The sequence below is a fragment of the Stegastes partitus genome, unplaced genomic scaffold (assembly GCF_000690725.1).
Source record: "Stegastes partitus isolate 25-593 unplaced genomic scaffold, Stegastes_partitus-1.0.2 Scaffold241, whole genome shotgun sequence".
In the NCBI taxonomy this organism is placed as follows: domain Eukaryota; kingdom Metazoa; phylum Chordata; class Actinopteri; family Pomacentridae; genus Stegastes; species Stegastes partitus.
The window spans coordinates 54,015-67,145 of record NW_007577972.1 but is presented as its reverse complement, the minus strand read 5'-3'; the positions used below and the strand labels follow the sequence as shown (position 1 = coordinate 67,145).

The 13,131-nt window shown below is 39.5% G+C and overlaps 2 protein-coding genes across 4 annotated transcripts in view; one reads left to right on the top strand and one right to left on the bottom strand.

Moving 5' to 3' along the window:
• gdpd5b (glycerophosphodiester phosphodiesterase domain containing 5b) overlaps window positions 1-6,408 on the top strand; it is a 59,754-nt gene extending 53,346 nt beyond the window's left edge. For 2 of the 3 annotated variants that reach the window (XM_008281657.1, XM_008281658.1), the window contains exons 14-16: window positions 622-704; window positions 2,892-3,004; window positions 5,040-6,408. In XM_008281657.1, coding sequence (XP_008279879.1) covers window positions 622-704; window positions 2,892-3,004; window positions 5,040-5,125 — 282 coding nt within the window. In that variant the 3' untranslated portion in view covers window positions 5,126-6,408. Of the gene's footprint in view, window positions 1-621; window positions 705-2,891; window positions 3,005-4,540; window positions 4,847-5,039 lie in introns of all 3 variants that reach the window. The other variant, XR_520184.1, reaches the window with a different exon arrangement.
• A 1,090-nt stretch (window positions 6,409-7,498) lies between these two features.
• hspa13 (heat shock protein 70 family, member 13) lies at window positions 7,499-12,023 on the bottom strand. Its single transcript, XM_008281655.1, has 5 exons — window positions 11,854-12,023; window positions 11,423-11,763; window positions 10,768-10,981; window positions 10,350-10,517; window positions 7,499-9,318 (listed from the first exon to the last, which is right to left on the bottom strand). The coding sequence occupies exons 1-5, from the start codon at window positions 11,876-11,878 to the stop codon at window positions 8,738-8,740; spliced, it is 1,329 nt and encodes a 442-aa protein (XP_008279877.1). The 5' UTR covers window positions 11,879-12,023; the 3' UTR covers window positions 7,499-8,737.
• Between the last annotated feature and the right edge of the window lie 1,108 nt (window positions 12,024-13,131).

The following is a 13,131-nucleotide window of genomic DNA, read 5'->3' as shown; positions in this document are numbered from 1 at the left end:
AATAAAAATAAAATAATAGCATGAACTAATGGTGACTGATAAAAACAATTTCAGCGGGCGCCCTAGTACCTCAAGACAGCAACCCATGTCCAGGGGCTATAGTCCTCGACGCAGCGGCTGCCGTTCGAGTCAGCCAGCAGCTCATTTGCTGTATGTCCTTCCCCCACTCTTCTCCATGTTTCCCTGTCTCTCTTCACTATCCTGTCAAATAAAGGCAAAAATAAGAGCCCAAAAATAATCTTTCAAAAAATAAATAAATAAATAAATAAATAAAATAAAAATTCAGCCACGTAGTGTGAATTTTGAACTTTTTCATGTCCAATAGAATATGTTCTAATTATAAATTATTAGTAATTGTTATTATGAAAAAATTCTAACAAAATTATCAGTGATGAAGACTTGTTGTAGAATAATTATTTCCAAAGCCATTGTAAAGTCTGTGAAGTGCCACCTTAACCACACTCTTTTTCAGCTGCATTTTTAAGAAAGTTTGGATGTGCAATTTATAGAAGAGAATATGTTCTTGGCATATAGCTCCACCCTGTGGCGGATCATGATGTAAACATTTTGAGGGTGAAATTGGAATCTAATATGACTGTTTATATGTGCATGTGCTTACAGAGCCCAAGTGAATATTGCCTGATGTGGGTGTCTGCAGACCTCATCTCCTTTGCTGTAGTAATGGGAATATTCATTTTCCAGAAGTAAGTACAGTATGATATAACTACAGTCAAAAAATTGGAGTGAGTGCTTACGCGAGAGTTAATGTTTCTCCATTTTTCTCTTTCACACCCAGACATGCTTATTACTGCTAATTGACAGACACCTTTCACTGACAAATTTCTTTCAGTGTGTGTCACATTCGCTCGGCAGACATTTTTCTTTCTGGAGCACATCAGTCAAATAAGAGCTAATGCATGCCATGTTTTAAACACTTTTTAATACTTTTTACCTATAATAACCTTCAATGACTAAAAAGAATAATCATATTTAAGCACGTTTTTTTGTGGTTTTATAAGCTGTTATTTTCCTCTCCCCTTTTACCTCTGTGGTTTCTTTTTCCACAAACCACTGATGACAGAGATGTACATGACATGAACATGTTTTGTCTTGGATAAACCCTTAATATTCCTCCAATATTTCTGTCCCTCTATTGGTTTTGTTTGTTTCTGTGACAACACCAGAGACAGATGTCCTTGTCCTCCTGTTGTCTCTTGGATGGAGGGTTTTGATTTATCTTTTTGTCCTTCTTATCAGTCCACTGCGAGTTTGCTCTGCTTAGCTGAGCTCTTCAGTAGCTTCTGCTGGCTTCTAAACTGACCTCTCTTTTCTCCCACCTTCTTTTGTCCTTTTTTGTCTTTACTTCTCCTCCCCCTCCTCTCTACTCTGCCTGATTTGCATGCTTTTCTCCTCCTCTGCTGCATTCTGGCATCTTCTCTCAGCTATCACATGATCAGGTAACTGGGTCACCTCTTTTGACCCAAAGCGTTCTCTCCTTTCACCCTCTTTCTGTCTTTCACTTTATTTATCCATCATTCTTTCATTTGACACGCTCTTATTCTGTTATCTAAATTCAGGTTTTTTTGTAGCTCTCATTATTATGTCATCCATCTCATTCAGATTTTTCTCTCCACATTATTTTTTCTCTGTCTTTCCATATTTATTCTTACCTCTCTCTATCTCACCTGAGTCATGGTACTGCACTGCTGTCAAGTTCTCATCTTCATTCATGTGGACTGCGTAAAATTCCACCCACACAGCACAAAATATATAAGTCTTCAGTTTTTAATCTTTTCAGTCTTCAGATTTTAAATTTCTCATCTGTCGTATTAAGTCAAATGATTAAATGTCCAAAATTAACTACATATCTGCATTCATTGATGGAAGTGCCTCAGCACTGGCTTTTATTGGTGTGGAGGAACTAAATCCTCGCTTGTTTGCATTTCTGTTTCTGAATGCTTCTGTGCTTCTGAGTTAATTTATCTGAAATCAAGGCTGTTTTCATTAAAGCAAGAACACTGTTTGGACACACGCAGGAAATTAAATCCTCTGCCTTGATTGTAGGGAGTGATCCTCTGTGCCACTATCAAATTAAAATGTACTCTCTTTACATTTCACAGAATAGAGTAAAATGTTTTGACCTTAGGATTGATTTAGGGAACATTTTCAATAGGCATGCAGCATGCGCATGAAACATGCTTAATATGGAACTAAACATTAGTTCTGTTCATGCTGTAAGTAGGCAGCATTTTATGAAGTACTTTAAAATGGTGAATAATTAAGTTGGTTATGAAAACTCCCTTTGAACATCCATTTAGCTCCTGAAAGAGAGCTGCACAGGATCTGGACCAAAACCCATTTAGTAGCAACTCATTGAACATTTATTAATGGATTACCTTCCAAGGATAAAAACTAGCAAAATGGATTTTTAAATGCCTATAAGTGATTTATAAAGCATGACTAAATTAATGATAAACCATCAGTTAAGTTGTTGCAGCATATGAGTAGTTTGTTAAGGCTTTAAAGCGCTGCTCACATTTTGGTGCTCAGTTTAAAACTTAATACAGCCTATGATGAGAGGTAAATGTGTTGTCCTAAACAGAGTCCTATATTCATACAGGTCATATAAATGCTCTGGCGTCATTTAGTTTTGAGAACAGTCTTTAGCAAGCCCTTTGCTTCAATTTAGAAAGAAGTTTTGCTCAAAGTTAAATGTTTTTCTTCATAAATATAGCTAGGCGTGTGCTCAAGTCTCGTTCTAAATACTGAAATATGATACCGCCAAAAACCAAAACATGACCTTGAGCTTTGTGTTGCGTGCAGAGGCAGCTGGTATGTAGTGATATCCCAATGTCTCAAGGTGATATCTGACCAAACATTTGACACCGCAGGTATCGGACAAGCGGTATGCACAGCTACAACCCTGAACAGATCATGCTGAGTGCTGCAGTCAGGAGGTCCAGTCGAGACATCAACGTCATGAAGGAGAAACTGATCTTCTCTGGTAAGGCCCATACAGTGAAACGATACGAGGTGTGTCAGAAAAGTTTCAGGACTGGTGTCACAAAAGATATATTTCAAATCCAAACTACAAACTACATGTTTTCTCCTTCGAAGTAATCCCCCAGGAGTCTATCGCACTTTCCCAGCCTTCTCTGCCATGCCATAATGTGCTCCTGGAAGGATTCTTCTGGGATCCTCCGCAGCTCCTTTAACATTTAATAGCGAGTCTAGATGTGTAATACAGATATCAGCAATTCAGTTCTTCCTAGTCAAAATGAACAGTTCAGATATCCATCATTCCTATCCACAATTGTAATTACAGACTAGAAACTTTCCTTGCAGAAAATTTGATAGTGCCACGGGAGTCTGCCGGGACATTTAAATGACTATTTTGTAATTACCAAACCTACTAAAAACTTTGAATAACCTAACCCTCAGCTGTGTGAAGGGCTGTTGCTGTGTGGAGGGAGCAGGGGGGATGGGAGCAGGGATAGAGCGTTGCCGGGCAACCAAGCACACAGCTGCAACAGATGCTTGGTTTAACTGTCAAATCAGTCGAAGTGACCAGAAGGAGAAGACCTCAAACAACTGCCATTTTTGTCAAAAAAAAAAAAAAAAGCCGAGCACATTTTCAGAAAGCCAAGACCTTGGGCATTACAGAGATGTTTTTTTTTTTTTCCTAGAGTAAAAAATGAGCGCACAATCATTTGAGAAGTAATGTGTAAATTTCTGGTCCTTGACAAAAATCAGGAGCCGTCTTTGAATGGGTGCAGATGGGGAAAGAAGAGAGACTTGTGGAGGAACAAGGCTCCAAACTCGTCGCCCTGGCCACAATTTTTATGTGACAGACATCATTTTTACATCAAAACGTAGGAAAATTTGTCCTCCCGTTCACAATGTCATTTAGGAAGCCCACAGAATTAAGTTTGGGGGGGTTTTTGGAGCCTTGTTTTTTGGAGCCAGGAACTGTCGGATGCTCAGGGCATTGTGAGCAGGTGCGTTGTCATGGTGAAGCAGCCACGACTTGTCCTGCCACAACTCTCGCCTCTTCTTGTGTACTGAGCGAAGCAAATGTCGTAGGATCTCTTTGTAGACGTGCTGGTTGATTGTCTGAAGGGGAAAACTCATAGTTTGTAGTTAGTGGCACGGGCTGAGCTCGAGGCCCTACTTGTACAGAGTACAAGTAGGGCCTCGGGCGAAGCCCGAGGCCACTATTGTTATTTGGGTATGAAATATGTCTTTTGTGACACCAGTCCTGGAACTTTTCTGACACACCTCGTACGTATGTTTGCCAGCCTTTAATTTTTTTTTAGTGTGTATTTGTTGTTGTTAATTTGGGCGCCTGAACTCAGAAACAAATTTTCATTTGCGTTTATGATTTACTGATTTTCAAAGTCCCTTCTCACACTTTTAAAATGAGCAACAAGCCATTTTTGATGTCAGGCACCCAGCTAACATGTCACTCCATCCCAGCATGCATCTATGTGAGTGTTCGTGAATGTTCTCGCTTCTGTTCTTCATCTCTCCCATGTTGAAGGTCAACCCCAGTAACCGCCTCCCTTCTCCATCCTTCCTGTGATGCGCAGCACCTCCTGTCCATCCTACCACATCTCCATCTTCTTCGCAAGCAGTGACTTGTCCCTTTTCTTCCATGCACACTTTGCATCTCTCATTGCCTTCCACCTCTCTGCCTACTTTGCCCTTTTCCCCTTCATCCATCCATCCCCCCATCCCGTCACACACCCATCCTCCCTTATAATCCTCCCAGTGGAGACAGCGTCATGTAGGGGAGGTTGTAGATGCCCCAGTCTGTCTAGACAGCCTCTAGTGCTGGGGGTCAAAGGTAAGTCGTGTAACTGCGAGCTGTTAGTGGTTCATCATTTCCTCATTCCTTTTGTAACCCGGTGTTGTACTACCTTTTATTTTGCTAATGTAATAAGTGAAGATGATTTTTTTTTTTCTACAAGTGGTGAGGTGCATTGTAATGTGTTGTACAGTGTGCTGACATTTTCCCCTTGTCCTTTGGCACCCTCCAGAGGTGAGGAACGGAGTTGGCAGTGCTGACGAGCTGTACGGAGACAACGGCTACGACTACTACAGCAATCAGGGCATTAGCCAGTGATTGAACCTCAGCCGGTGTCATTTTGCTGTCGCAAGATGGAAAAAACCACAACACACATCATTCATATTTATCAGTGTAAAGTATTTTTTCTTCCCCTCTGCCCTACTGATTAACTGACAGACTGCTGTATCTGGCAGAGACACCAATTGCCCATTTGTTCTGGGTACATTCTGTAAATAGGTTTTTTTTCCCCTGTCAGACAAGAACTACAAGCACTTTTTATTGATAGAATTCGCCAAATCTGTGGCCTCCTCCTCCCACATTTCAGTGTCCAAGAGGTCCCTCTGAGTTACTTCTGGTGCTTCTTTTTAAATATGACTTTCCAGATTCTTTATTTTTAGTAAATTTTCCAAAGCAGTTTATTATTTTAAGCAGTGCAACTGATATTTTTCTCTTAGAAGATGAATTTCTTTTTTTTAAACAAGGCTTTATTGCAGCATAAGGCGAAAGACTTACAGCTCAATATGTTCCTGTCAGCACTCCATGGTGCTGTAGATTGCAATAGTACAAATATTAATATTTATATTTAAAGAGAAAACAAACAAAAAACACAAACATGATGTTTACTGAAATTTTGCCTTCTCCTCCAGGTGAAATATTCACATGGTGGATGTAAGATAATTATTTTATGGAGGCTAAATGCCCTCCTGGTCTACTTTTGACCAGTGCATGGAACTGTAAGAATCCTATCAACTGACTTGTGTGAGTTGTGTTCCCATTGCAACCAAAAGAACTGGTATAAATGTTGGAAGATAAAGATTTGTGCTGTCTTTTTATGGTTATTGGTCAATGTGTGTGGATTACGGTATTCTTTTATCTTTTCTTTTTTAAGATGTGCACAATGTATTGTGTGTATTCTGGATGGGTATATATTTTTGACCCTGTGTGCAGTGCTATGTTGAGTGTGTTCTTGTGTATATAAAAGATAACCCAATGTGTGAGATGCTCCAGCCAACAAAATTAAATAACTACAATAGCAATAGTCTGGTCAGGATGGATTTAAATTCCCTGCACAGCCTTTGAATTGCAGTAAATTCTGTGGTATTTTAGTGTTGACAAACATAGTAAATCTACATGTTGGTTGCTTGCGCACAACTGACATGCTGTAAGGTAAACGAAGTGGGTGCTAAATGTGAAATAAAGCTATATGCTAACTGAAGGGATGCTACAAGTATCACAATAGGCAGCACAGGTCAAGAAATAGATTGCCTTTTGTGTTTGTTTCCTTTCTTTGGGTATTACTGTGCCTCAGAAGTAAACAATAAAAAAAAACTTCTAATGCAGATGTTTCTTTGTTGGGATTTGTTTTGTTTTGTTGTCTAAAGGAATCCAATGAAATTTCTTTTCTACCTTAGCGGTACTCAGACCGCTCTACAATGTTTTTTTCATTCACCCATTCACACACCAATGGCAACAGAGCTGTCATGCAAGACGCTTGCCTGGCGGGGGATCGATCCACCAACCTTGCGATTAGAGGACAACCACTCTATCCCCTGAGCCACAGCCACCTAATAGGGGGATGATTTCAATCTCTAAATTTAAGACTTTTTGAATACAACAAGATGTTCATTTTGTAAATTATGGTCCCATTACAGTAACATAGACGGTAAACTGGGATATGTTTTAGGGTGGGGCTAACTTGAGATTGATAGGTCATTACTTTAAATCTGTGCGTGGTGACATCAAGGTGGCTACATCAATCAAATTCCATTTTGTTTTCAAAATTACTGAACTCACTGCATTACACTGGCCACAGTAGCTGTATGGATATTCAGCTCATCTAATGAAAGGTGAACAGTTAAAATTACATTGGATAACATTACCTGTACTTATCCCATTAGAACAAAATGACACAATATGAATATACATGACCAGACATGAAAACAAATCTACATACCTTGGGTGATTAATTTTTTGCCTGAGTCAGGTCAGATAGATCGTTGGTAATGGCACTCCCATGATCCTATGCTACTTCAGAAAGTCATCAAACTATGTCTTCTGTTATTGTTTTGAATAAGAAACCTCAGTATATCAGTATATGTCTCATTTTCTGTCAGGATGTAGAAGGGTAGTAAGGGCAGCTGTGGCTCAGGTGGTAGAGCGGGTTGTCCTGGAATTGTAAGGTTGTCTCTTTTGCACTGTTACCTTGCTTTGTGTGTACAAGCGGGATCAGCTACACAACACGTTTTACTATGCACTGCACCATTTGCAAGTGTGTATGCAACAAATACATTTGGTTTGATTTGATTTGAATTACATGAGAGCCCTTAGTGTGCCCATTTTACATCATCAGCATCTTTGTCATGATCTTAAATCTGGTATGTTAAGTACTTCTTGCAGGAGTATGTGGCCTACAAAATAAGCCTACAGCAGTTTGTCTTCTCAAAGTACAAAGACAATTGGAATTTTAATAGTTTGAAAAGCAAATTACAATAGTTGAACTTCTTTGTCGAGATTTAGTGAGACTCTGACAGTGAGTAAAACATTGAAATCCAGCATCAATTTATATAGTATTTTTACTAAATACTGTAATAGATCAAGATTTCAGTTTAAATGTGAGAAATAAAACAATAGGTGTAAATACACCTATTTATGACATAACATTTGGCAAAAAACAAACGAAAAAAAAAGGCTGGGAAACTTTTTACTGAACCAAAAGAGATACAAAGTTCTGGATCTTACATTTTCCTTTTCCAAAGATACAGAACTTTGGAACAGAAATTGAAATTAACTTCCATATTGCACAACACTAAGCATCTCTCTAAGAAGCAAATACTTCAATCAGTATTGTACCCATGACGCTAAAGTACTGTGTGAACATTAAGGCTCTCTCCAGTGTGCATCCTCATCTGTTGGCTGGCGACTCCTCACCAGAATACTTCATTCATAAGGTAATGAGTCCATATTGCAGTGACGCTGATTGAAAATTAATTGTGTATATCTATATATTTAAACTTAGGGTCTCTCTTTGTCCCAGTAGACACAAAAATACTCCACAAAGCTTTGCAAGGCGCTTATCAAAGGCCTCTGATTGAACCACTAGTCTGTTCACTTCACTTTAAAACAATATAGCAGCTTTTCATAAGGCACAAGCCACTGTAATGGAAAGACTATAGGTCTGCAAAACACCTGCACACATCCACATTTACAGAGACTCATTCAGTTAACAGAAATAAATAAATAAATAGCTGAAGAAATACTGGCCAGTTTTAAAGTCTTTTAAACAAGTGGTTGTTCCCTGAATTTAACAACATTTAAGCATCTACCTTAACTAAGCATCATGGCTGAAGCAGCAGATAACATGACAGAGAGGCTTCTCTGTCATGCTTAATCAGTATGTTACTATGTCTGCAGATGTTCTCAGTCACTGTCGGAGGAATGTTTCAATACGTTTCTGTTACCGCCACTTTTCACAATCAAGGAGGAAGCATTAGATGAGTTGAACAACCAGCAAGTCTAGCTTGTAAACGTTTAGGTGGCGCTTTGTTTTGTGCATTTTTTTTCCCCAGCAGAAGATGTTAAAATTTAGGACATCTGAGAAGCATGAAACTGTTAATATTCAGTGTCAAACCTCTGTGTCGTTCCTTCTATGTTGATACTCTTGATGAGAGATTAGCTGAAGTTCGTCTTGCGCAGATGTCTGTTGGGTATTTCTATAGCGCTCACTTGTAAAGGCCAGGAGCCACCCATGATGCCAGCCTGAATAGCCACACCTGTAACCACAGCCAGGTCAGGGTCTACTGATGTATTGGGCTCCTTCCCAAAGTACTCACTAATCAGCATTCTGATCCGTGGTATCCTGGTGGACCCTCCAACCAGGACAATCTCATCCACGTCTGATTTCTCTAGGTGGCCTTCTGCTAACACGGTCTCAACAGGGGCCAGAATCTTCTGGAAAAGGTCCTCATTGAGCTCCTCAAAGAGCTTGCGAGTGATATCAGCCTGGAAGAGAACCAGGGAGGGAGTGGAGCGCTCAGGTGACTCAGAGTCGATGTGGATGTGAAGGTGCAGTGGCACCCTGATTGTGGCACTGGGTTGCAGAGTGAGGTTGAGCTTAGCGGCTTCCACAGCTTGTCGGAGACGGTGGATGTCTTCCTTGAGGGTGGGTGGGACACCAAACTCCTGTCGGACTCGCTCTGCCGTGTACTGGAGGAGCCTCTGACTAAAGTCTTGACCTCCCAGTTTGTTATTTCCTGCAAAATATACGATGCACTTAATATTACAATGCTTTTTCTTTCAATCACAACAAGAGACAGAAGCTGCTTTGTTTCAGGATTATAGAAACAGAAAAATAAAATCAGGTTATTGTCCAGTCATTCAATTTCTAATCATTGTATTTTTAGAACAATTTCATCTCAATCATCTCTGATTTGCCTTAAATTTTTATAGCATAAAATATCGATATCTGTCTGGATGAGTCAACTAGTGACATTTTCTGAACCATATGTAGTTGAATGTCACAATAAACAAATACAAAACATACAGAATACTTCTTGATTGAGCAAGTATAAAAAGTTGCACCACAAAGACGAAAATATTGCACGATAGCCTAATCCAAAGAGAACAGTTTCAAAATTGCTCTTCAAATATGGTTAAGAAAACAACTTTTTTTTTAAATTGTTTTTGTGGCCAAATATTCCACCTTAAAGGGTATTCTTCAAATTGTGTTTTGTATTATTGTGACATGCAAGTATATACGGTTCAGAAAATATCACTAACTGACTTTTGCGTTATCAGTTTTTGTTGTATAATCAAAGACAGGACTGTGCATGACTGCTTCATTTGTTTTATTTTGTTTTTTTGTTTTTTTTAACCATATTTCAACTCACCCATAATAAGAAATTATGTAATGTACTTGTCCTTTATTGCAATATTGAATGCAGTATTGCATTCTGAAACAATAGTATGAAGTGAAATAACAGTGAAATGTTAAGGCTTTTATCTTTAATAGTTCCTGAGAGATTGTCATTTAAAGACAGCTTCAAATTTCAAGGGCGTGAAAAAAAAAATGCAGAAAGTGGGTCAAAGGGCAATGTTTTTAAGACTTTTATCACAAAAAGTGTTCGATATATCAATCAAAAAATTCACAGACACCATTTTAAATATCCATTGTTTAAGTTTTTTTTGTTTTTTTTTAATTCAAGCAAATGAGATGGTCGAACAGAAGACTCCAGATAATGTGAGATGGAATAACTCACTAAGGTCTCACTGCAGAGCACATTACCTGCCATCGCCCTGGTGAGGAACATGCCTCCCTGTTTGTTGAGCAGAGACACATCCAAGGTTCCTCCACCAAGGTCCACCACCAGCACGTTAAACACATCCACCTTGTGCAAGCCATAGGCCATGGCAGCAGCTGTGGGTTCGTTGATCACACGCAGGATTTCCAAGCCTGCAAGAGAGTTCACGTTCATAGTTATATTACTAACTTAGGGCACATAGTCCTTTAACTGAGACAATGTGTACAAATGCATTGAACGATTTCTGCAGGCTTTTTGTGTGTTTTGTTTTAAAGTAGTGCGAAACACACCGATAACATACCACAAAAATAAAAAAAAAAAAACACATACTTTTTTAAAGTCAGGTGTCTAACATACAGCTTTCATCAGGACATTTAAAGCTAAAATAATCAGCAAACTGACCAGCGAGGTTAGCAGCCCTGACAGTGTAGTTCCTCTGTCTCTCATCAAATTCTGCAGGTACAGAGATGACGGCCTTCTGGACAAGTACACCCAGCTGTTGCTCTGCCATCTTCCTCATCTTCAGCAGCAGCCTGGAGCCAATAAACTCTGGGCTTACAGTAAAGGTATGGTTGGTGGAGATGACAAACTCTGCACTTCCATTGTTGTTTACCACCTGGAGGAGGGGCAGAGAACAAGCATAAGTGAAGGTAGAGAGAGTGAGGGATGACAAGGGGAGCTAGGTTCAGCTGTGAAGACTTGTGAGGTTTAGCTTTATTATAAATTGAATTCTTGAATAGTTAGGGGCTTTTTTTTTTTTTTTAAATAATAATTCAATCTGGGCTCTGGATAAACTTTTTGCAGAAAATTTTATTAATCTAATTGAGGATAAATCAGTTACAGACAAGACAGATCAATAGCTATTGTCCTCAATACACTGATGCTTTTATTATGTATATATTGATTAATTTTAATAAAGATGCATGAGCCTAAATGATGATGTTCTGGACTTAGATAAAAATAAAATAAACTAATAATTATTATTATTTTAAACTACATCTGATAGGTTCCCTGGCTGCTGAAGTGACTGAGGAATTACAACACCGGTACGACCCACCTTAAACGGGTATCTAGAACTCTCCTGCTCCAGAACACGTGGCTCAAATATCTTCCCAATGAACCTCTTGGCATCGTACACGGTGTTTTGAGGGTTGCTGTCGGCCAGGTCCACAGCTTCGTGCCCTGCCAGCACAACGGTGGTGGTAAAGGAGACGGCGCTGGGGATGCTCTTCCTCCCCTCGTCATCTGCTATCACCTCCACATCCCCGCTACCCGGGTGGAAGACGCCGACAGAGCAGAAGGTGGTGCCCAAGTCCAGGCCGATAACTTTGGGTTTGGGTGGCGGCAGGTACTGCTGACCCAGGTAACCGGCCAGGAATAGGGCCAGAATAACAGAACCTGCGGCACGGAAACAACACGAGTATCACAGGTGGACCAAAGCTGCTAGCTTATCTGTTAGCATCCAAAAATAAGCGTTATTCAACTTACCGATCATAGACATTTCTCCGGCCATCGTCAAACACCGTTGCAAAATCACCTACCAACTAAATGTCACAAATGTCGGTAAAATTGTTCAAGTTGCGGTGAAATGACATCCGGCTTTGAAAACTTGGATGACGCTAAATAGGATTTTTTCAGTCTACCAACAAAATACACGTCAACGTCGTGTGACCCCTTAGGGATGCTGGGTAATGTAGTTTAAAGTCTGCACTACATGACGAAATACAAAGCGCAAGAGATGTTTGCTATATACAACAATTCCCATAAAAGCTAGCGGCATACGATGCGTCACCAAAGTTACCCATGTTTTTAACCAATCACACACAGCGAAAGCGATGTTTCAAAGACAGAGTAGGGTATGTCTGTAGAGCCGGAGGCTGCACTCTCAGGGCCGTACCAATAGGACAGCACTTCTAGGAGGAAGTAATGGCATGTCTTGCCATGATGAAGAACACTCACAGCGAGTGTACTGATCGTGGATCGTTTTATTGTTTAATATTTATAAACATGATGTCTTTATTGCGGAGCAAAGCTGTTGTTAACCTTCTAAAGTGAGAAACAAGCTATGTTTGAACTCTTCATTAAACACTGCAGTCAGGTTTTATCTGATGAAAGCTGCTGTAAACCAACGTTTAGCTTGTTTGCTGATTTTTTTTAACTGAGTCATATCGCGATTTTGGCAGCTCAGCTCAGAGATAATAATAATTTAACTATGGACAGCATTTTAGTAGGTCATCAGATGATAGAAGCATGGTAAAAAGATCACTGTTTACAATAAGTATCAATAACCTTCAGTGTGAATGTTCTATACTCACTGTTTTACAGTGTTAATTGTTTTAATAAAGTTGCAGGTATTTTGACTGGTCCCAGTTTAAATCAGAGGAGTATTACTGCTGCATTCCTCTTAGAGCTGCTGGTTCTGACATAGTTTACTGAGAACCTTTATGGACCTCAGTCATCAGTTATTCTACCCGTGATGAGTCCAGGTGTCTGCTGTAAAAAGTTTAAACTGTGAAACTACATTTTCCTCTATAGTTTTCATAGTTATCATATTCATTGTGCCATTGTTTTGTAATGTTAGGGCATTTAGTATGTTCTTGATCCAGTTCTAGGATTGGGTCTAATTTAGCTCTATTTATGTTGGCACAGTGATCAAACAAAGGTACATTTTGACCAACTGTCCTTTCTTTTTTGAAGGTGCACATACCAACTCAACAAGGGAAATCTTTCCCAATATTGAACACCAGATGCTGCCAAAACTACCAC